At 39.7% G+C, this 24,298-nt stretch overlaps 1 protein-coding gene across 6 annotated transcripts in view; it reads right to left on the bottom strand.

The window, feature by feature from the left end:
• Nucleotides 1-24,298, bottom strand: part of mctp1a (multiple C2 domains, transmembrane 1a) — a 145,870-nt gene that overhangs the window by 70,295 nt on the left and 51,277 nt on the right. For 4 of the 6 annotated variants that reach the window (XM_008418925.3, XM_008418927.3, XM_008418929.3 and 1 more), the window contains exons 3-9: nucleotides 16,420-16,562; nucleotides 15,583-15,662; nucleotides 14,352-14,463; nucleotides 8,473-8,511; nucleotides 5,283-5,447; nucleotides 4,158-4,288; nucleotides 3,360-3,546 (exon numbers count right to left, since the gene is read on the bottom strand). In XM_008418925.3, coding sequence (XP_008417147.2) covers nucleotides 3,360-3,546; nucleotides 4,158-4,288; nucleotides 5,283-5,447; nucleotides 8,473-8,511; nucleotides 14,352-14,463; nucleotides 15,583-15,662; nucleotides 16,420-16,562 — 857 coding nt within the window. The remainder of the gene's footprint in view (nucleotides 1-3,359; nucleotides 3,547-4,157; nucleotides 4,289-5,282; nucleotides 5,448-8,472; nucleotides 8,512-14,351; nucleotides 14,464-15,582; nucleotides 15,663-16,419; nucleotides 16,563-24,298) is intronic. The other 2 variants (XM_008418926.3, XM_081610585.1) reach the window with 1 other exon arrangement.

The raw sequence follows: 24,298 nt of genomic DNA, 5'->3' as shown, positions 1-24,298 counted from the left end.
GCCCAGGTTGTGTCCTTTCACTTCCTCTTGGAGGAGTGCACCAGAGTGGGTAGGAGAGGTACTGCTGACATGTGCGCGTACACGGGTGGTGGAGTGCCACCACTTCAGTGGAGGTCATCCCGTCCTCCTTGTCTCATCCACCCATCTCGTGGCCACCTCAGGCCCATTAAGAGCCATTAGTGTGCGTGCTCCTTTGCCATCGCAATGCATAAATCTCTTTCTCTCTTTTTACCTCTCTTTCTGTGTCCTTCTCTAGTTTTGAGGAACAACTAATTAGGGATGAAGGAAAGGTTGCAGTTAGGCAGCCACATCAGTGCAGTGCATGGTATAAGACAGTAGGTGTGAGTACATGCATGTAATCCTGCAATACACAACATGTATACTCATGTACAGGTACATCAATCAGCCGGTGACCTGAGTGAATTTTAAACTTGACTGGCCAGTGATTTGCAGGTCAGGAACAATCTGATCTTTTCCAATCAGTGACCGCATCCTGTCAACAACGCTCTGATCATTGCTGACATATGTAAAATTCAGTCACAGAAGAAGATTTTAAAAAACTATTTTCTATGAAGGCACATTGACTGTGTCCTGCTTTTAACCAGGGAAGGAGACTCTTAGCGATAGGAAGCTGAGAAAATTGCAGCAAAGTTGCTTTGTTTTCCTTTTGAAAACATCAATTCTCTGTGTTACTCTACTAACTCCACAGGAATACACACAGAGACTGCTGTTACAGTTAGTAGTGCGAACCACAATAACCCCTAATGCAAATAGCTAACAAGAAAAGCTGAAGACAATTGTAAATGTCAACTCGACATTTGTCTTCAAATCCAGTTTACCTGCAGAGTTGTGTAACAGACTCTCTTTTCGCATGCATGGTGTGACGTTGCATCTAGGGCCAATGCAATTAAAGATGCTAATGCTTAATTATGCTAATGATGAATATGTTATTTAAGACTGATTAGTGAAAGACTTCTTAATGCTAGTGCTAAGGTCTTTGTGCTAAGATCAAACAGTACCACAGCAAATCACAGCTTATGCTTTCAGATATTGAGTTGTCCGTGGCTGTTATTTGAATGTTGTCGAAAAACGTTGAACATCTTATGATTTGGTGCACATCTATATCTTCAGCAGTGTTAAAGCAAGACAGCAAGCTGCAATGAGAAGGATGCTAAGAGTCCACTCAGGTGTATGTTTTCTGTTTTCATCAATTAAAAGTAACACCTCACTGTGATCATTTGAGGAACAGATTAGAATAATGCCTTTCTCAGTGACACAGACATTTCTGGATCTAAAAACATTAAAATATAAAAATACAAAGTAAAAAAATAAATTAAAAAAATCCATGCTGCACACTACTTTCAACTAAAACCTTCCAGAAGTGTGTTTTCATTATTAGGTTGCATTTTCTGGTTCACTGCAGTTTGTAAATCTATCTTCTCTTTATAGCTGCGATGATAACATAGTATTGATTCTCCCCACAGACACATTGCATTTCATGAGACACAGCCGACACACCGTAGGTAGCGACTGTTTCTGGATGCGTCTGCATGTGAATGTTCGCTTGTGATTAGCAGTAGTGGATGCTTTGTGCTGCACAGCTGATTCGAGGCTGATAAATATCAGTCAGTAAAATGGTATCTGCACATGCACGTACAGTACACATGCACGCGCGCGCTGGGGAGATTAGCGGGCTTTCAGCAGCAATGTTATATATTAGTGGTGGTACTTGGTCTAACCAGAGCTCTTTGATAAGGTACATCTTTATTAAATTCTCCAACTGAAAGACTGCCAGTCTGGGGAAAAGGAATATGTTAATAGGCAGAGACCATTCAAGTCTTCAAACTGACCTTACTGTGCTCCTCCATCTGCAAACCCCTATTCCCCCCCACTCCCTCTATCTTTCCATCCCTTCATCTCAAAGGAAGGCCACAGCAGAAGCAGACAAAGAGCTGAGGTTGCTCTGAGAGTGGGACAGAAATGGGGAGAGCAGGAGAGAGGAGGCGGCAGGCAAAAAAAGGTAGGTGAGGGAAGTAAAATGTGCCGTCTTTGGTCGAGCAGAAAAACGGGGTCTGTGCGAGTTGTGAGAGAGGTGAAATAGCTTTTTCTTTTCATTTTACACGCCTTCCCTTCCCGACGCAACCCTAACCCTTTACCTCTCGCCCCCATCACACACATTCTTGGAAACACACACACGAGTGCGCTTATTCCCTCTGCCGTCGTTTTGTGGCTTTCAGGAGGGACTTGGCGTGGTTCTGTCTCGGTCCTAGAGCTCCACCTTTTGATTCGAGGTGGTCGCTGCAGCGGCGAGCAAAACGGACGACCTCCTGTGGCTAGCCAACAAGGCACCACCACGGCCATGTATGTAGGTCAATGCACTGATGTTTGGCCACATGTTGGAAGGTGTGAATACACACCAGCAGGGCGGTATCGGTCACTGAAATCCAATCATGTCCTGCAATATGTCAAACGTGGAGGTTTTGTCACATGTTTTAGCAGTTTTCATGGAGGCTGTTGTGCAGAGATGAGAGCTGTCAGGGAGTCAGAGCTCTTGATGAGAGCAATCTGGGGGTCTTTGTAGCAAAGAGAGACGAGGAGTGATGGGTGAATGAGACTAAGACAAAGACTTAAAGTCATTGTGTTAGAGCAGATGGATCCTCTACTCTTTCTACCATTCTATTTATGTCTAACAAAGTAAGCTTAATGACAACAAGGTATTAGGCAAGTTATATTCTGACAGCTTAACCTATGCCACTAATGCATAATAAGTTGCATTTACTAAATCAGTCTGCACAATTTCTTGTGGTCCTTTTGATTCCTAATTTTTTTATCTGTGTTGTCTGTAACCATGTCTGTAAATGTCAACCTCACAGCCAGTGAAGATCATACTACTTATAATGATGTCCCATAAGTTTATATAATTTTATTAGTTATTTAAACTTAGTTTGCAAACTAATGTTCAAAAAAATGTGTTAGAAACGTGTGTTTTGTGTTACTCAAATTATGACAATAAAATATTTTTTTTATTCTTATTATTATTGCTATTTAAAGGTTATGCAGGAAAATTATAGATAGAATTTTATATATTTGGCACATATTAATTCTGACGAGGTCTGATTTGTTTTGGCCTGTTATGTTAAAAACAGAAATAGCCCTCTAATATCTAATAATGCCCCTCTTGTAATTTGCCACCCTGGGCAAAAAGCCATAGTGCCTTTGAGAAAAACTATCACTTGCATGAACTTTGATCATTTTTTTCTTATAAAAGAAAAACATATTCTGCTACGTCAATCTATGATTTTTTTTTTCTCCCCATTAATTCAGCATTTGTTTGACATATCCATATGGTCCAAACTCACATATCTTTGCATGATCTGGCGCCTTTCATGTGGATCATCCAACATGTTGACGGACAGGTCTGAGATTGAAACCGCGGCCGATGCAGTGAGTGTGACCAGCAGTACCAGAACACCTTCGCCTTCCTCCAGGGGCAAGTCCAGCTTGTGAGTGTGTTCTTTACTGAGAAGCGACAGGTCGATAGTACACCTAAAATAAAGCAAGAAACACAAAGCTGAACCTGCTGCACTAACTGTGCTTGGCTGTGTTTGATGATTTCAAGAAGAACTTATGTTCTCCTTGCTTTTCGGGGAGCAGTGATAAGAGCCTAAAAACAGAAAAAAAATAATTCATAGCGTTCAAAAGGTAAGCAACAGAAGACAACTTAAGTAAAGCTGACATATTTTATACCTTTTAGTAGGCACTTAAAAGCATCCTCTCAACTGAATTGATTTTCTGGCATGGCTTTAATGCATCTGGTGTTAAAATGGCAGCCCAATAAAAATGACATGACTTGGTTTCTGGCATGCCCTTCAAAGCAAAGGTTTGCTAAAGTGGGTTTAAATTTGCATAGTTACGCTATGCACCGCAATAATTCAACTTGAACAGGGGTTAAAAAATGAGCAGCTCACTAAGAAGAGAAAACATAACCACTTTAGATTAGAATGATAAACAGCTCTTCGGGGTGTGAGACATATTTTTTGTCTAAGACTAATATTACCATAGAAAGCCCCAAAAATCTAATTCGTCCCTGATTTTACAGAGCTGCATTCGATAAAAAAAAAAGAAGGAAATGAAGTGACTGGTGAAAACTACTGTACCTGCCCATGAAGTCATCCTTCTTGCCAGCATCTCTGTCCCAGACAGTGATGTCCACGTAGCCTCCCTGCTCTTCATACAGGTGGAAATCAAACTGCTCTCTCCATTGCGGGTTTAGTGTTTTGGGAATTGTCTGAATAAAACACAGTTGCCTCTTCGCTCACTTAATTGCAACAAACCTGTTAAATCTTACACTTGAGCCCTAAATCATTTGTGCACCTGCCGGATTTAGATTTAAACTTATATTAAAATAATACATTTGTTTCTGAGAATGAGACAGATATCCCTCAAAACAGAGTGAAACAATGCAAAACAGTACTAATACATTTTTTTTTTTTAAATCCCTTCTGAAATTTTTTGGTTTTTCAGATTTTACTAAAAAATGTCAGAAATTATTATGGTCTTCTCAGTAATGAATAGAAGAACCTTTACTGACACAACAACAATCAAAGCCTGCTTAAAGCTGACCAGCTTTTTTGAATGTTTCTAATGGAGATGAGCTCCAAGTCGTTTTGGTTTGAAAGCCTCTTTGCCATCACCCTAATCTTTAAGTCCCTCTGCAGATTCTCCATAAGATTTAAGGTCAGATCGGGTCACTCCAAAATGTTAATCCAACTTGCAGTCAAAAGAAATATGTTGGTCAAATTAAAAGCTTTACCAGGGTTGTGAATAAGTTGGGGCTTAAGGGTAAGTGTCATATACATTTATACATTTAACATAAAGGTATTGCAGTGCATTTGATCTAAAAGTATTATAGTAATAAGTAAAAGAAAAAACAGGACACAAAAGATTTATATTTTCTTGTGGTATGAAAAAATAAAAAATTGAAGAGTGATACAAATGGAAAAAGGGAAATTTGTCTAATTGCTACATGTCAAGATTTTCTGTCTACTCTGAAATGCTTGAGTTGTTTTTCTATTCAGTAACATACAAATAAGCAGAAAATACTTTTTTTTAAATAAAAATATTTGAACAAGAAGTCTGAATAACTTCAGGGCAAGCTTTATGAAATCAAGCCATCTATTGTTTTTTTGTTTTTTTAAACGGTATATTTAAAGCTTTCATAGCATTATTATATAAGGCGATTTCATGTAATTATTTGACATATTCAGCAGCTACGCCTTTACCTTGCTCTTGTACTTTTGATGACCCATCCTGAACTTGACGTAAGGATCACTGAAGCCGTTGGCGTCCATGGGCTGCAGGTTGCGACCTTCGATTAGACTGACGCTGACGATGCCTCGCCAGAGTTGGGCTTTCCTGTGCACATCCGAGAGCCTCATACTCTGATACTGCAGACAAACACACAAATACAGAATTATTTCCCACAAAATGGAGATTCCTAATTAGCACTTGTGTGGAACAGACACCAAATAAGCAAACAACCAAACAAACAAAAAAAAAAAGAAAAACTTCACCCCCAAACACAAATTTGGGGCTTTTGGTATACTTCAGGGCAATAACCAGCTTCGGATACATTAATGCAGCCCAGAAACAGAACCAAAAAAAAAACAAAAAACAAACAAAAGATCACAAGTGAGAACCAAACATAATAGTTCAACAGAGTTTATTTTTAAGTTTTTATCTCTTCACATCCCATCAGGGGGTTATTGTAAATTTTAAAAATTACTTTTTAACAAAAGCACCTTGACGTACATCAGATTGCATTGTTCTAGTTTTTGGTGTGTAAAGTAGAGCCAATGTGAAAATAGATTTGGCTGAAAAAGTTTCCAGTGAATTGTCTCAAAATCCGGCTTAGCTATGTGACACTGCTTACCTTTTTTAATTTTGTGTGTGGAAACTTAAATCTAGACTGGTTCTTCTATGTTTTCCAGGTATGTTTTCCACCTCCACTGTTGTTTTTTTTTGCTCCTAAAAAGCCTATTTAACCTCTCTTTGAATAATGTCAGTACCCTCCACTAAAACAAAATCTAGGCTTTATTTATCAAGCAAATACAAATCCTCCTTCCGTCTCCACCTCACTCTCTCTCCTCCTTCCTCGTTAGGCAGAGTTTATTAGCATAGCTTTTGTTTTGCGGGTGAATTTCATTAAACTCTGAACAAACCCTGCCTCGTGAGTGCAGGCCTTTGATCTGGAGACAGAGCCTCTTAATTTCCATTCTCCAGACATTAAACAGTTGCGAATAGCTCCCTGCAATGAAGTCATCTTACCATGCAGTTACTCCCACATCTCCCATTAATTCTGCTCGCTAGCTGCTGTATGCTAATGATGAGGTCACTGTTTTGTCCTGACAGAACATGACCCATTTATTCTTCTATTGCTATCTGCAAAGCCTGGCAAAAGTATCCATACCTCTTCTTCAGCTTTTCCCACACTTTGTCATGTTACAGCCACAAACATAAGGTATATGTTATTGAATATTTAAGCGACAGATCAACAAAAAGAAGTGCAAAACTGGGAAGTTGAAGGAAAATTACGTATGGTCAAAGTCCAGACCTAAATCCAATCGCAAATCTGAGACAAGACTTAATAATTTCGGCAAAAAACAATAATAATAATATCTGTGTAGATGTACAAAGCTAGCAGAAACATACTCCTAAAGACCTTGCTGTTGTAATGTGACAAAGTGTGAGAAACCCAAACAATATGTACATATATTTCTTAATTGAGAATCTGTAACCCCACAGAGAAACTGAGAGTCTACCGCCATGACTCCATTACTGTTTCTTTGACAGTTTTAAAAGTTCAGATTAAGATGCCTTAATCGGTTGAAAATTGGCTGTTTGAAAACAACTATACACTCTGTGTAGATGAGGAGGCAGTAAGCAGCAGAGGAAAACTAACATCGGCTAACTCTTTAGTCACAGAATGGAAATTGGTCAGAGGTTTCAAAATATTCACTCCACAGAAGTTTGTATGCTCAAATCCAACCTGAGGCAAAAAACCTTATTAAGAGCTAAAGAAACATTAATCCTGTTTCAGGAAACGTAGTGAAAGGCCTGAAAGTGCAACATCTTTTCTTCTTAGTCGCATGACACCTTAAAAGAAACTTGATATATGGGCAAATGAAACGAATCCAATTTTGAGCACAAAATTGTCTTTAACATTGTTGCTAAATATTGCTGACAAAGGAACAGTTAACGAGATTCATGCACGAGCAAATAAGGAGAGGAAGAGTCTCGATCAGCATGCTTCATGTTTGACCTGACAGCAATCAAAAGCAACAGAAGAAGCAAATGTCAAAATATAGTGCTTTATTCCAAGTGTGGCAATATGTGAAACAGAAAAAAAAAGTCAAAACTATAATTGCAACTGATGGGGGGGAAAAAAAGTTCAAAAATGCAATAAGATCAGTCATATTTTCCAGTTGGGTAAGAGTACTCAATAATTCTAAACTGCTTTATTTTCTGACACAGAGTCTGCAATATGTTACACACATCAAAGGTGAAGTGCATACACACCCAAAGAGGCGTTCAAAAGTGTTTCCTTTCTTATTATTTCTGGGGGGGGTTTCTCTTTTGACAAAGTTACCTTCAATAAACTTTAATATTAGGCAAAGATAATCATAGTCAATACAACGTTTTCAAGTTATTTTTTGTTAAAGTAAAAAAGCCATCCAAACACATGGAACCCTGCATGAAAAAGTAACTGAGTCCAGATTACTGACTGACCTGCAAAAGCAAGAAATCACTTAAACGACATGACTCAGGTCAACCTCGTATGACAGTAAAATATTTTTGATGATCTGAAACTTTTTAAGAGTCACAAAGAGCAAATAGCTTTTTTTTTATATCGGTCAGTACGACAATGACTAATAAAATCAAATGGGAAAATACTTCAGTCCTACTGATCCAGTAATTCTTTTGATTTAAATGCCCATGTCCAATTTTAGTACAATGATGTGACAAGCTTGTACATCAACATCAATTTGTCATTCCTTTTCTTTACAGAAGCAAACTGTGTTTTAAAGTCAGCAAAGTTAAGAAACTCAATAATTTCCCTCCACCCTTGATGTGTACCTACTTAATTTGCCTTAAAGTAAATCTTTAGGGCAAAGGCAGCCTTTTGTTGCACAAGCAACCAAAAACCATAAAATGTGCATGCCCTCTATTAGCGCAGATAGCAGGTAGTGTATTGCAGCTTGTGGAAAATAAGCAGGCGACAATGGGAACTGAGGGGAAAAAAAACGGATGCTTAAACCATCGTGGAAGGAAGAAAAGAAGGATGGGAGGGATAGGAGACTCCGTCCATGTGCCAGGACACCAGTGAGGAAGGATAGGCGAGGTGCAGTGCGGTCGGTGGTGGAGTTACAGCAGAATCGGAGGTTTGGTGAGTTACATGCTGTTTTAGTTTACCTTACTAGATCGTTTCCAGTTTCTTCTCAAAAGCATGGTCTGTAAATGAGACAAAGCGGTTACAGAGCGCCTCCTACCATCCTCTCGCAAAGGGCAAAGGGCACGGTGTGCACCAAGATTAGATAACAGCCCTGACCTGAAGCAAAGTGAGTGTTAGATGAGGAAAGTGGGGGCAGTTACCATCATGCACGTTAAGTAAGCAGAAAGTGTATTAGCAGAGTTATTACATGGTGTAATGATGTATGCATAAACATAGGCATGTGTCCAAAAATACAGCAAAATCAATTATGTACCTCTCCTACAGCACATCCTTGTTTATTTATATTTTTCTTTATTTCAACTGCTAAATCCAATTAAAACAAAAACACTGCTCTTATCTAATGTTGTAGTTTTTCTGAGGAAATATTGTACTACAGACTCCATGCAATACCTTTTGCCTTATGGATAAAACAGGTTCCTTTAAAGTCTAAAATATTTGTTGCTTTGCTACAGACTTTTAATGTTAACATTCCCTAATGACATATTTCCCAATTTTTGTTATTTTATTACCCGAGTAAAAGCTGATTTGTAAACATTGTATTGCTGATGATGTACAGTTTTCATGGTATTTAACAGGAAATAAAAGGTAATCGGAAAAAAAAAACATTTTGTCAGAATTGGCTCGTTTTCATGTTTTTCATTAAATGTAAATATGTCACTACAAACTACCAAACAAACAAAAATGATGAATGTGCAGTACTGGGCAAAAGTCATGAACCAACCCTCATCTGTATGAATTCACCAGAATAGCAGAAATTAATCATACAAACATTTGTGGAAAACTGTAAAGGGAAAGAAAAAGAAAACCTCTATGAATCTGACAAGTTTCTTCATAATGTCCTGACATAATCGCTAAACATATTTTCCCCCCTTAGTTTTTCCTTTCCTGCGCTATCAGAAAGTAAGTGAAATGGTTGCCAATCAGAAATGCTATAAATTGTGCAGAATGATGAATCGTCATGCAGAGGTACTTTCCTGCTTATCAATTTAATTAACTTGTATTACATTTACCTGTTAGTACCTGCTGTTATCCCTTTAACCATCACCCACAAAAAAAGCCAAAGTAAAAACAGGACGTGGGCATTACACTGCTTGTTAAGGGGATTTATTAAACAATCACAGTAAAGTAAAAGTGCTCTCTCTATCAAGGTTTTATTATATACTAGATAGACAACTTATGCAAAGATGTTTAAATATTTATTTATTAACCGATAAAGAATAAGTCTAAGTTTGGTATCTAGTTTGCACTATCAAAATATCACGGAAGGATGAATTCACTCCCCACCTCCTAAACACGTGTTCTGCATGTCTGGACGTGAAGTGAGGATTTCTGAGCCCAATGGACCAATGGAGGGACCGGGGTAATTAAGGGGCTGAAAAGGAACAAAGCAGCAGCAACACATAATATGCGGAGTGCAGAAGCAAGGCTTGTAACTTAGGCCACCACAAATTGGCAGGGTGTGCTCGATATATTCATCAGAGTGTCTGAAACATTTTGTGTGAAGCAGCAGCAGAGCTCCGGTTGACTTCCTGAACTACCGTATTTTCATAAGGCGCACCTAAAAACTTTCAATTTCCTCAAAAGCCGACAGTGCGCCTTATAATCCGGTGCGCCTTATATATGGACCAATATTGAGCCACAACAGGTCTAGCAACTACGGTAAGCAGCTGCCGACTTCATTTTCGCCTGTAGAAGAAGAAGCGCGCGGTGCATGCTGGGATAGTTGTCAGAACGCTGGTTTGTTAATAAAGTTTGACTGACCTAGCTACCTACCGACCTAATAATCAGGTCGCCTGCAGCATAGACATAATACAAGAATAGACGCCTCATGGACCGCTCTCGCCTATTGTCGCTGATGAGATTTAGGGCGGCCATCTTGGAGCGGTCCACCTCTCCACTCAGTATTATGTGTTTAGCAGGCACAATGACGTATCAGCGCATTTAATTGATCATAACACGCTTTTTTGTTACTGGAAACCATATTCAAACTTCTATCAAAGCTACATTGTATTTTTTAAGTATGTTTTTAATACATAGTTCAGCATATTTAAATATGCTTAGTGGCTATAACAATAGAATAGGAATGGAATATTCTGATATTGATGTATGATGAGCATATTACAAAGCACACAGCCGTTCATAATGTATTTAATAAATTATTTAATAATATCAATACATATTTATATAAATATACAAACACAAATAAATGATTAATAATGACACAAATAAATAATGATTAATACTGAATAATATATATTGGATACATGTTTATATGTATGTGTATACATATATAAATATATGTATATGTTTTTCAGCCGACGAGTTCTAGCTTCAGAGTGATTCAGCAGCTGAGATTGAGTCCAAAATCCGATGCGAGATTCATCCGTGCTGCAGTGAATCCGTCTCTCTTTATAGATATCTCCCTCTTCTTCCTCACATCGTGTCTTTAGGAAACCTTCAAAACAAAAACAGAAGATTTGGGATGCATCTTAGTTTTGACAGAGTGAAAGAATTACATATAAATAATAGTCTTTACCACCTGTGTAAACTTTGCTGGTGAATGTTATAACACATAATATACATTTTATATGTTACATTGTTTCATTTCTAATGTAGGCTCTTGTGTCAGATAATCTAAGTCAATGTTAGAGAATAATTAATTGTTTTAGATTTACGGAATCTCAGTTAGCCTTTATAGCGGGGCTGAACCCGGTATTACACCAAGCAATATAGCTAATATTAGCTGGTATCTCGCCGGTGGACATAAATACAGTAAAGTATTATTCTAATCACAAAATATACACAATAATATGTCCATCTTACTTGTGAAATATTGTCTTATCGAGCTCTCACATCAATAGTCCATCGATCCGAACAACAATATCCCTCAGTGCTGAGGCATCTTCTGTTGTTTTGATTGAGCAAAGTAGGAGGGACGACCACTCCAAGATGGCCGCCGTATTTCCTGCGTCGAAGCAGCCAATGCGGGGTCTACTCTTATATTATGTCTATGGTCTGCAGGTCCTTTAGCACCACGTTCTCCACGAACATGCTGTGCGTGAACGGAGAAGGGTGACCGTCGTCCGGCCACGCCCCGGCCCAGTCGCGGAAGGCTCTCCTCGCCGACCGGAGTCGGACTGTTTTGTTGACATTCTTTATGTCAACAAAGTGGCTTTAGAAATTCATCCAGGGTGCTTCGACTAGGGTTACCAGGGACCAGCCCCTATACATTTAAAGCCGGGGGGTAGAGGAAAGAGAGACAGACACTGCGGCGGCGGCAGCGTGTCAGCTGGTCTGTGTTACCCAGAAAGCAGTTGAGCACAATATCGCAACACCAACACCGTGAGTGAAACAATGACTGGGGCAGCCTACTATATAAAGTACTCGGGGACCACTTCTTTATTATTACACAACCTCATTGTAGAGTACGGAACAAATCGCGTTCCGTATCCGGTTCAGTACGGGACGGTGGCAACCGTAACTGTAGTGTCTATTCTATGCGTCTTATAATGTGGTGCGCCTTATATGGAGGTGCACCTTATAGTGCGGAAAATACGGTAGTTCACAGGGATCGCCTCAGAAATCATCTGTACATTTACAAGTACAAACCATTTATTGAAATTATTTAAATCTCACCTCGAGTGAACACAAACACACAAGTTTAGCCATATTGCTTATTTTGAAGAAAGATTTAACCAAATAAAAAAAGGACAAAATAGTTAAAATCCAAGGACTCAACTACTTGTTCCCACCACTATCTATTAGTACATCATTAACCACATGCATGTTTAGTATGAGGGATTGCTGCAAAGATGGCACAATCCAACCGGCTGGGCTTCCTTAGGTAGAAAAGGTGTTAGCAATTTACATAATAAACTGAACTTTACTGCATTGTTTAGGATATACAGATTATTGTCTGTCTATGTTATTGCACTGAGAGTATTTATATAAATTGGATCTGTAAAATGATTTGAGACATTTACTGTTAATTGGTGTTACATAGATGCTCTGAATTTAATTCAGTAACTTCTAAATGATTATTGAAACCAAAATGTCCACTTTGGTCATCTTTTCAGACTAGTTTACACTTTGTTTCAGTACAAGGTGTGAATAACTTTCACGTTGTTTTTCTTATTGCACCTTGGTAACCCTTTCGTAAGACCCTTTCTGATCTTGGGTATACAACTGTAAATTAATCTCTGATCCTGTCCCAGATTTGCATCACTGCCTAGTACATTGTTCATTAATATTCCTTTTATATATAAATACCATTTAGACATTTTCACCTCTTTCTAAAGAAATACAAACAATGTAAATGTATATTTTTTAACAAAATGCAAAAAAGAATGAGGAATGGCTCAAGACTTTTCACAGTAACATCTCTACTTATTGCTGATTCATACTATTTGTTTAAATGTTGAAAATCGACGTTTTCTTTTTCAGGCCACTAGATGGCAACAGAGATGGCCCCTTCAGTCCTGGTCCGTATTCTTTTCACTGTAGGAGAAACCCAAAGTGATGCTTAACCTAAATAGATTTTATTTGTTTTGTCAAAAGGGTATTCTGTGAACCAGAGCCCTGAATAAGCAGCAGAATTAAGACATCAGATCAAAGGGAATAAAATATGTCCCTCATGACTCTGCCCTGATTGGAGCAGAACATGCAGGAATCCAATTAAACAAACAAATAATTGAACAGAAATAAATGCAACTCTGAATCACTGAGCATGTCTGTAGAGGCACCAGCCAAAAATAATTAGTAATGACGATCTTCTGCTCTTTGAACATGCAGCTTTTCTGCACAACAAATGAACTACTCTTGTGTTTATGCCTTTGTATTTGCTGATTTGTAAAGTTTCCAGAAGCTGTAGCAAAAGGAAGCCAACACTTTCCAGTTCAACATCAATTACACGCGCTTCTGATGTGCGGTAAACCAACTAACAACTAACAGTCCTGTTCATGAATTTTGTTAGCAACATATAACTTATGTAGTGTTGCTATTGCTTATAGAACCTTGCAAAAATATTCAGGCCCATGAACATTTGTATGTTTTTTTGTAATGTGAACAAACACTGCATTGTATTTTATTTCTATTTTATGTGCTATGCCAACACAAAATAGCACATAAAGTGAAATGAAAATGGTACATGATTTATTTTTATTTTTTTGTAAACGTTGTAAATATTTCTTAGAACCATCTTTCTCCTGGACTCTGCTTTCTCTGTGCCGCTCTTTCTAAAATGCACAACGTCTGCTGTGCACAGCTTCTCTGAATAACGCTCTCCTCATGCCTGTAAGTTTAGGTGGATCTCCGTAACAGCTTTGCAGTCACACTCTTTCCATTTTCAGACGACAGAAGCGCTGCTCTGTGAGACATTTGAATCATGGGATATTGTTTTATAACCTAATCCTGATTTAAATCTCTTTAAAAAAACCTTTATTCCTGACTTGTCTGCTGTGTACCTTAATCTTCATGACGCTTCGCTAAAATGACACTCTTCTCACTAATTCGGAGATCTCTTTAAGCAATTATTTGAGTTGGATTTTATTTATCTGAATCGAAGCGTAGTCGGTGTACCATTTCCTTCCAAATCACAGTTTAGATGACAAATTGTGTTGATCACATAAAATCCAAATTAAAATACATTGACATTGCAGCTGTAAACGGGACAAATACTTTTTGCAAGGTACTGAACAGTTTTCATAAGGTTTATTACTAGCTGCGATATCAAAGAGGATCGGGTGAAGAAATCCAGAACTGCATGGAGGACATCAATCGTGTGAGGGGAAAAAGTCAGATGATCAAAACAATCCCCACAGATTTTACATGAATGTCTTACAGCATCCCTTATGTCTCCTTCCTTTGGCGACAGGGTGACGGTGAGCTCCAGGCTACCCAGGTCATGCTCAGGGTACTGTGGGTCCTTCAGGTCCAGAGTCACATCCAGCGTCCTACAGTGATGGAGGTTAATGAAATGTATTGGAATTTTTCTTAACTATTTTTTAGATGTTCAGATTAAACAAATAACTGTTATGCCATGCAAAGCCTTTGGAAATTCATTGACTAGCAAAATGTGTATGAGAGTTTGAATTTCGGCTTAATTTAAGCCTTGTAACTTTTGTGGTTACAAGGCAAATTTCAAAAGTCTACCAGGAGAGGGCAGCCCCGGACCATCTTTGAACAAGACAATCATGTCAGGATACAGCGTTTTGTTAAACATCATAATATATAACATATGAAGCACACATGCATATTATATGCTTACCTGTACAAGGTTCGTAGCAAACTGCAAATGGGTCTTTTTATGACTTTCTTAAAACAATGGCTTTCCTCTTGGTACCTATCCATGAAGGCTGTATTTGCATAGTGCATGGCTAATAGTAGCATTTAAATACTGGATCTTTACAACTTCTTCAGAGTAACCATGGGCCTCTCGACCTGTCCGTCAGTTTAGCTGGACAACTGTATGTTGGAAGGTCTGCATCTTTGAAATGACTCTTTCCATTTTCTCCCGGTGGACTGAACAATCCACTGCAAAGACGTTTATATCTCACAGTGGATGCGCATGTTGTGATGTTGTTTTATCAACGAATCCTGCTTTAACTTTATCCAAACTTTTATCCCAGATCTATCTTCTGATGCACTTTTTCATAAATGTTTTATAATATAACCCCGTAAATGGTTAAACAGATGGATTTAAACTGAGTTTATTTAATTAGGTTATGTACTTCTGATGGCAATTGGTTACATATCCGAGTAGCTGATTAAATGTATGAACACAATTAGAAGTCACTTTTCAAAAAATTTTAGAGAATATTTGAGGGGTAATGCTTTTCCAAAACACAGCAAATGTAAAAAAAAAACAACTGCGAGTACAACAAGAAATTGAGAAACATTTGAAAACAGACTACATCTTAGCATTACTTCTCTTTAAAACATTATGACTTCTTTGCACTTGCCTATTACTAAGGGATTGGTCAATCTATACAGGAAATACAATCTGGTGTGACAAAAAATTATTACAACAGCTGGCAAAAATGGTAACAAAAAGAACGAGGAAACAAAGAGACCTTTGATGTTCCAGTGACTCCAGGTGTAGATATGCTGAGCCCATGAAATCATCCTGAAGTCCAAAGTCGTAGTCAAACACCTACAGAGAGACACAGCAACTGTCAGAAGAAAACCATGAACATATTTTACTTCTAATGTCAGACACTTTTTTTTTTCCTTCTCAAGCTTTGTGAAAAAATAGCAACCACAACAAATAGGACTTTACACATTGATCGACAAAAACACACACTGCCATACCCAACAAAGTTAGCGATCAAATTTCAAGCTACTCACTTCTCTCACTTTTCAAATTATGTTCAAGTAATGATAAGCTGTGACCCTTCTTATTGATTGCAGTAAAGTCTAAAAAAGGGGAATCCCAGGTCATGTCTTTTTCCACTTTGTAAAGTAATTAAAACCATGTTGTAAACAACAGAAACTGTGGAGATTCTGTTGATGTGTAAAAACATCAAACAATGACGTCCTGTAATATTAAAAGGGCTGAAGCTCCAAACCTAGAGTTAACAAAAAGTTGGCTAAGTTCATCTCCTCAAAATTAAATAAAATGTTTTCCAACAAATCACGCTAATAAAGCCAGAAGCGTGACGTGTTTGACGTCATTTGAATTTGTAAGCGTCTTCAAATGTAAATAATAAAAAAACTAAACAAATAAGAACAGGAATTTATTCAAAGATTTGCAGCACTTTTGAAAGAGGACTCTCACAAAGTAAAAGAGATAGGCACAAACAACCATTACTACTTACTAATAGTTGTTTAAGGAGTACATAACAACTACTTACACCGATGTCATTGTGTCATTGGGCACAATGACATCTGAAGTTCAAAAACAGACTTACTTTGACATATAGAGGCTCCCTGAGAGTTTCCACCAAAAGGATAACTCTCTCATCCCACACTGGGTTTAAATTTTTGTGGATCGTCTTGCTTCTGAACACTTCCTTCCCTCCGATTTTAAACTTCACATATGGGTCGCTGGTGCCTGGAGATGAAAGAAGCAAACCGGAAAGAAAGAAAACTATTAGAGAAATGTCAACCAAATCCCAAGCGTGAATGCTTAGTCCTTTCCTTTTTTATCCTCTACATTATCTCCATATCATAATGTCCATATCATTTGCCACCATAGATTTTTATATCATCCAGGTCTACATCCACCAAGTCCATAAGCCCTGCAACTCCCCATAAAATCATAGATACAATCAAATGTACTATACAAAACCCCCTTAGTGCTACAGTCCATCCTGCTGCGAGTTTGTCACAATGTGGAGAGACATGACCTCCACCACTGCAAACCCCACTTTTCATTAGAGGCTCTCCAGAACCATTTTCATTTAAATCAATTATCAAAACATGCCTTATCAATTAGGGTTTTAACAATTGATAGTTTGCAAAGTGCTCTAAGAATTAAAATATACATATTAATGTATCACAGTTGTATTATTCTTGTTATATAGGTATAATCGTTATTATTATTATTATTTAGGTATATTTTTTTGCAGTTTATTGTAAATATATGCCAACATTTTGGCATGCCATGTCCTTTATGTTTTGTTTTAGTCATATGAGTATTATTAAGATTTGATTCTGTGAGAAGATGGCGTCTCTTTTTGACCACTAGATGGTAGGATTGTCTTAAAGTCTGTGATGTGTGGAGCTCAGTCTTACCCAACAATACACATGATGAACACAGTACAGTTAGGAAGAGGCAATTACTTTCTATGAAGGAACATTTACCAATCAGACCCTGAAGGGAAAAAATATATATATTCTTGGCTGTCTGATTCCTGTCTTGCCTACTGAACCTATTTACCAAGAATCATCATAGCACGACAAAAATAAATCTATCTGGATTTACTGACAAACAGCAATAATTTGGTTTCTCTCAGTGAGATAGTGAGAAAGATGTTTGGGGTAAATAAATAGTTGAAATGGTTTCTGCATTTGAATAAAATCATTTAAGTAGGAAGATGGTGAAGATTCATATTGAACGTGTTTGTATTTAGAGCTGAGTTTGTGGAAAAAAAACATTGAGATTTATGAGTTTTTCAGTCTGCACTTATATACACTGCTCAAAAAAATAAAGGGAACACTTCAGTGTTCACTTAAATGTTGAAGTGTTCCCTTTATTTTTTTGAGAAGTGTATAAAAAACGTATTCATAGAACAATATAAGGCAGGAGTGTCCAAAGTCGATCCTCGAGGGCCGGCATCCTGCTTGTTTTAGCTCTATCCCTAGTGGTAGTAAAATCCTCCTCAGCAAGTCAATGTTCTCCTTAGGCCTTCTGATGAGCCATCATTTGATGCAGGTGTGCTAAACCAGGGAGAGAACTAAAACATGCAGGATGTCGGCCCTCAAGGACTGACTTTGGACACCCCTGATATAAGGTGTACATGATTAATTCCAAGCTTTTTCATAACAGCCCACCTTAATTTTACTTGCACATACAAACACCATCATAAAAGAAAAAGCAAAACGGTTTAACCGAATAAAATAAGTTTGAAGCGAATGTCAATGCATCAAATGAGGTCTGTTAAATGCTCACAGCTTACTCTATTTTCTATTCTGCACACATAGCATCTATTGAAAGTTTACAGCTTGCATGGATGTGATATCTCTCCTTGTTCCTTTAAAGCTTTCTGTCATTTCAGTTTGCTGAAGGAGACCCAGAGGAGTGTTGCCGTTCACACAAATCTGAAGGCAAATCTGCAATAGTCACTTAAAGTGAAATTGTAAAAGTGTTGCAAAAGTATTCAGGGTTTCCCCCAGAAAACTTGCTAAGCCCGGTGGTCAGGGCGCCGAGGGGGTCCACCGGCGGTCCACCGTGTTTTTGAATTAAAGATGCTAAGTAGACAGAAGAAATAAAAATATTACTGGGTAATAACATGTTATGGGAAAACAGTGTCAGTGAAATGCTATTTAAATCCACAACTAGTCTTAAAAACAACTAATCAAAAAATACAATTAAAATGAATATCAATTATTTGCACTTCTGTTTAATCCAAAATAAGTCAGTGGCTCCATTAGGCCCCCTAGGCCAGTGTTTCTCAACCTTTTTCAGGCCATTTTCTAGTTGTTAAATAAATCTAGTTGTTAATAAAAGATGTTCAACATGCCAGTTTAAACTTTGATATTTGCAAAACGACTGAGCTCTGCAACATTAAAACATGGATAGAACTGTAACTACATTAATAATAGCTCTTCTTCTCTTCAGTGTTTCTGTCGGTTTCTGGTGGTGCAGCTCTGTGCTGCCTTCAGGAAAATGGGACATCAGAGTATCAACCATAAAATTTCACCCACGTGGCATTTATTGTGCAAACCAGAGCTTTCAGTGGAAAAACAAAAGTTCCAGGTCCTTTTAATGCCATAAAAATATGAGACAGAAACATGGATTACATCTTTATATAGACCCGCCTATACATTTATAGATTAATAGTTTTACTGGACAGAAATTACAAAGAACAAATCTGGTTCTTAATCAAATCCTAATGAGTCAAATTGAAAGTGTCATGGAGTCATCAGCCTCATGACATTAACACTGACATGAAAAATAATATTGAAGAAATAAATATATAAAATCTAATTAAAAACATAAATAAGTGATCAGTTCTTTACTGTTATGGTCTATAAGATATATTTATTCTCAGTACTAGATGTGGTCTCAACAAACCCATGGCACTTCAACAATATTATTTTACCTTTTATCTGGAAATAGTGTGTTTATTCTTGCCATACAATCCTCTGTATTAATTATTGCTCTAAAGGTCTTGCCATACCAGTTTATTCTTCTGTATTTACTTTAGTTTCTTAGTTTATTCTTGCATTTTGTTCTTCATTCATTTCCATTTAGTTCCCGTTGATCAGTATTTCCTCTCTTGGTTTATTGCTATGTCCACTTTAGTTTCTTTCCTGTTGCTAGATTTATTTTATCATTTATTGACGCTCACCACCAGTAATCTTCACTCATCACCTGCTGCGCCGCCTAATCATTATGCGTTTCACATCATGTGTTGATTTTTCACTGTTCAGCGTCAGATTCTCTGTTTTTATGCCATAATTCACATCTAGTTCGTCGCTCCGTTTTATGTCCCGCTTCTCCTGTTTCAGAGTTTTGCGCAATGTGAGCGTCTTTTTTTTTTTTTTTTTACCCCCTTTTGTGCGCAGCGGTCGGGAAACGTATTGATGGGGAAAAGGCAGACTGACTGTCTTTTCCCCATCAGAATACCGAAATTGTTTCCGGTATTCTGATTATTGAAATTTAAAAGTGCTGTGGTATCGTTGTTCTATCACCCCCGTTTCATGACGGATCACTTACAGCACCGGTGTTAATGCTATAAAATGTACGCTCTCTATCATGGTATCACCCATGGAGGGATTTCTTTATGTAAATGGGTTCATTTTTCAGAGGGATACAAAGTGAGGGTATTGTGATTTTAGTAATTACATGTTTATAAGAGCAATTTTCTGTTGTCCTTCCATGGAAGTGGGCAGCCTTCAAATGGAGTTAAAACACTTTTTAATATAAGTTGCTGCTTTGACTGCCAAAACATATGTACAAAAATACCAAACAAAGTGTATCACAGCAATGTCATCAGTCGGTGTAACGCTGGCCTGATGCGGTGAAGCTACCAGTAGCAGGAGCGGAGCTGCGCCAAAAGCTAACAAATACTGAATAGAAGAAGAGCTGCCATCAATACAGTTGCAGCCAAGCATGATTTAATGTTACACAATACAGTTTTACCAAGTTGCTCAAAGTCTAAATTGGCATTGTTGTGCATTTAAGGTGACAAGTTTACCTTCGACCAAACACCCCCCAAAGGACTCCCAGCGCCCCCTTTTATAAAAAATTTCCCCCAGCACCCCCTGCCGTCCTCTGAATGCCTCCCGGAGGGCGGTACCGCCCACGTTGAAAACCGCTACCCTAGGCCTTCATCTATACAGCTCCTTGATGCTTCGTTGCCGTTAGCACCCGAAACAATGGTGACAAACACCGCAGTAAACTCCCGAGGCAGATAGTATGGCTGACAGCTTTTAACCAGGTCAGTTCGTACACCAACCTTCATTCACTTACATACATTGTCCTCCTCCCAGTGTTTTTCCTGACCATTGGTCGCGGTCTGCTTGGAATAAGTGAAGACTGTTGATCTGGAAGGCTAAAGTCTGGCATATTGCTGTTAAGCCAGGGTTCTGTTAGGCAAAGAACGGCACAGTTCTTCATCTCTGCAGAAACTCTTAACCTCAGATCTAACAAATCCTCTTTCTTATCCAGTGAGCGGACATTGGCCAGAAAGAGAGTCAGAATTGGTGGCTTCCTAGGCATCAGCTGGGTCAACACGCCCACCCGTTTCCCCTTCTTCTGTTTTCGGGCACAATGTTTCCTTTTGACAGTAGGTCCTCGAACCCTGCTGTCCAATCCATTGTCCTCAAGAGCCGCTGTCTCCCAAGTGCGGATTTCAGCGTTGTTGATATATTACCAGTTGAACTGTCTCCAATGGCCATCAGCTAAGCCAGTGGTTCCCAAACCTTTTCTCCTGGGCCCCCCCAGTGGTTTCCAAATATTTTCTGGGCCCCCCTTATGGATTACAAATAGCTGTCTTGTTGAACAATGTTTGTGGGGGCGTGGGGGTGGAAGAGGATTCTTATAGACTCCCTGTCTCTAACAATGAGGGGGGGAATCGACTTTTTTGGGGGCAAAATGAATGTACGTCGCTGGACATAGACAACAACATCGGTAGCCTACAGGCTACTTGTTAAGCTTAAGGTGCTGCATTGATATTAGTTAGTCATCTTTTAGCTAACTTTACCTGCATCCAACAGCTTTACTCAACTCAGTCGGTTAGTTTGGGGAAAAAATTGTGAAAAATTCTTTGCGTTTTGCTGGTTTGCTGCTATGATTCTAACACACACCTGCGTATCTCTGAACAGCAGCAGGTCTCCTTCTACTTCACAGGTGTAAACCCAGCGCGAGTGTACTAGTGTTCATGTTGCGTTTAAAGATGGCTCGGAAAAACAGGTTACCACATGTTAACAACGGACTAAACAGTTTTAACTGTTGATAAAAGTGACAGAAGGCACAGATATGGGAAGTGTGGAAGCCCCTACAGTATCAAATTGACATAGGAATAACAAAGAGTTGGCCATTCTAAGGTAAAAATCGAGCGCATACAGCTTCATGTTTTTTGTTGTTTTTTTTAATCCAGACAGCTTCCCGCGCCCCCCTTGCAATGGCACGGCTCGCCCCCTAGGGGTCAGGCCCCTCAGTTTGGGAACCTCTGAGCTAAGAGGTTATGCATTCAGCCATAAAGTTTGTTTTTATTCAAACTTCAGCAGTTTTCTAGTTGTCCTGCTGAGGTAGTGACATCAATTTGTGACATCACGCGAATTGATGTCACAAAGAGAATTGATGTCACTCTTGCGCCACAAGAGTGACATCACAAAGCTGCACGGTCATAACCATTGCAGAAGTCCAAGTACAAGGATTGTCTCCTACATTGAGAAGTTTTTGGATTTATCCAGACAAAAAGAATCAAGAATGAGTGAGAACAGTAAGGCATCATCTTCTGATTCAAAAAATGAGAAAACACAAGGGACCTTAGCTAGAGAGACAGAGAAGTTCGAAGTAATCTTGAAAGAAGTCAGTATGATGCCTCTACAGACTCTAACTAAAGCAATTGAGGAGCTGAAGATTCAAGTTACAAACATAGAACAAGCTGCACATAAAAAAGACGGGCAGCTTTGGGAAAAAGACGAGGAATTAAAAAAACTGATCAGAACCAGCAGAACTTTAAAGGAGGACAACAGCACCTTGGAGCTGATAAACGCCGCCCTTGGGCAGGAGAAAACCGTCTTGGAGCAGGAGAACAACGCCCTGGAGAAGGAGAACACCGCCCTGAAGCTGAAAAGCACCGCCCTGGAGCAGAAAAGCACTCTCTTAGAGCAAATAAGCACCATCTTGGAGCAGAAAAGCACCAACTTGGAGCAGAGAAGCACTGCTTTGGAGCAGAGAATCATCACCTTGGAGCAGAAAAGCGACACCCTGGAGAGGGACAACAACGCCTTGGAGGAGATGAACACCAAACTGGACGAAGATTACAATGAACTGCTGGAGGAGAACAACATCCTCAGCCAGGAAAACAACATCTTGGAGGAGGAAAATGCCACCCTGAAGGTGAATCGCATCTTCCTGCAGCAGAGAAGCCTTGCCTGTGAGCAGCAAAGCACCACCTTGGAGCGTATAAATACCGACCTGCAGCTTGAAGTGGAACAACTGAACCAAAGGCTCAGGGACAGAGAGGAGCAGCAGAACCAGCAGCCATCTAAAGAGGAAACCCACAAAGACAGCCAGTCAGTTTCAGAATAGCCACAGGAGCAGCCATTTATATTCAGATATGTGGTCAGAGGCTTCACCGATATGCTTCTGAAAATGCATAAAACAGACAATCTGAGGTACTGGCTTCAAGCATGGTACTACTAAATAAATTTGTGTCATGAGGGCTCCAGGCTTCATACTTGATTGTCGGTGGCCCTCATGAGACCAACGGGACTCCTGTCAGCCAGGAGTCCCGTTGGTCTCCTGGCTGACATCGAGGGCTTTGTGGCAAGTCCTTTTGGTCTCTCAGCTGACCTCCAGGGCTTCGTTGTGGGTCCTGTCGGTTTCCCGGCCTGACTCCAGGGCTTCATAGTAAGTCCCGCAGGTCTCCGGGCTGACCTCCAGGGCTTTGTTGTGGGTCCTGTCGGTTTCCCGGCCTGACTCCAGGGCTTCGTTGTGGGTCCTGTCGGTTTCCCGGCCTGACTCCAGGGCTTCATAGTAAGTCCCGCAGGTCTCCGGGCTGACCTCCAGGGCTTCGTTGTGGGTCCTGTCGGTTTCCCGGCCTGCCTCCAGGGCTTCATAGTAAGTCCCGCAGGTCTCCGGGCTGACCTCCAGGGCTTCGTAGTGAGTCCTGTCAGTCTCCTGCCTGATCTCCAGGGCTTTGTGGCGAGTCCCGTAGGTCTCGCCGTAGGGCTGCGACACAAAGCCCTGGCTTTGTGTCGAAGCCCTGGCTGACACGAAGCCAGTGCTGTGGTACCGTTGTTCTATCACACAACGGTACCACAGCACCGTTGTGTGCTGATCTCCAGGGCTTCGCGTCGAGTCCTTTTGGTCTCCTGGCCAACCTCCAGGGCTTTATGGCGAGTCCCTTTAGTCTCTCAGCCGACCTCCAGGGTTTCGTTGAGTGTCCTGTCAGCCTCCAGAGCCTCGTCGTGGTTCCCAACAGCCTCACGGTTCCTGCTCTGTCGTCGGCAGGTACTTGCTCCAGTGTCGCAGGTCCCATCGACCTCCCAGTCAGGCTCTGGAGGTCGGGTGTGAGGTCGACAGGACCTGCGACAAGGCTCAGGGGGTCGGTCAGAATGGACACATCCCCAGCATCCCCAAGGTTCCCGCACTGCCGCTAACGTCAACCAAGATACGTGCTCCGCTGCCAGCGTCCTTCAAGGCTGCTGTTCGCTGGCATCCTCCCAGGTTTCTGCTCCGCTGCCAGCGTCCTCCAAGGCTGCTGTTCTGCCAGAATCTTCCTCAGATTCTTTTGGTGTTCCTTAGTCATTTCCATTTAATTCTGCCTTGGTTTCCACAACTGCTCTTATTTCTTGTTTCTAGTTATTTTCCTTTGTTCTAGTTTAATTAGGTTCCTTATGTCTCCTTACTCCTTTGTGTTTGTATTTTGGTTGGTTTGTGTAATTGAC

The sequence above is a fragment of the Poecilia reticulata genome, chromosome 9 (genome assembly GCF_904066995.2).
Source record: "Poecilia reticulata chromosome 9, P_reticulata-male-v2, whole genome shotgun sequence".
Lineage (NCBI taxonomy): Eukaryota > Metazoa > Chordata > Actinopteri > Cyprinodontiformes > Poeciliidae > Poecilia > Poecilia reticulata.
This window is presented reverse-complemented; position numbering and strand designations above follow the sequence as displayed.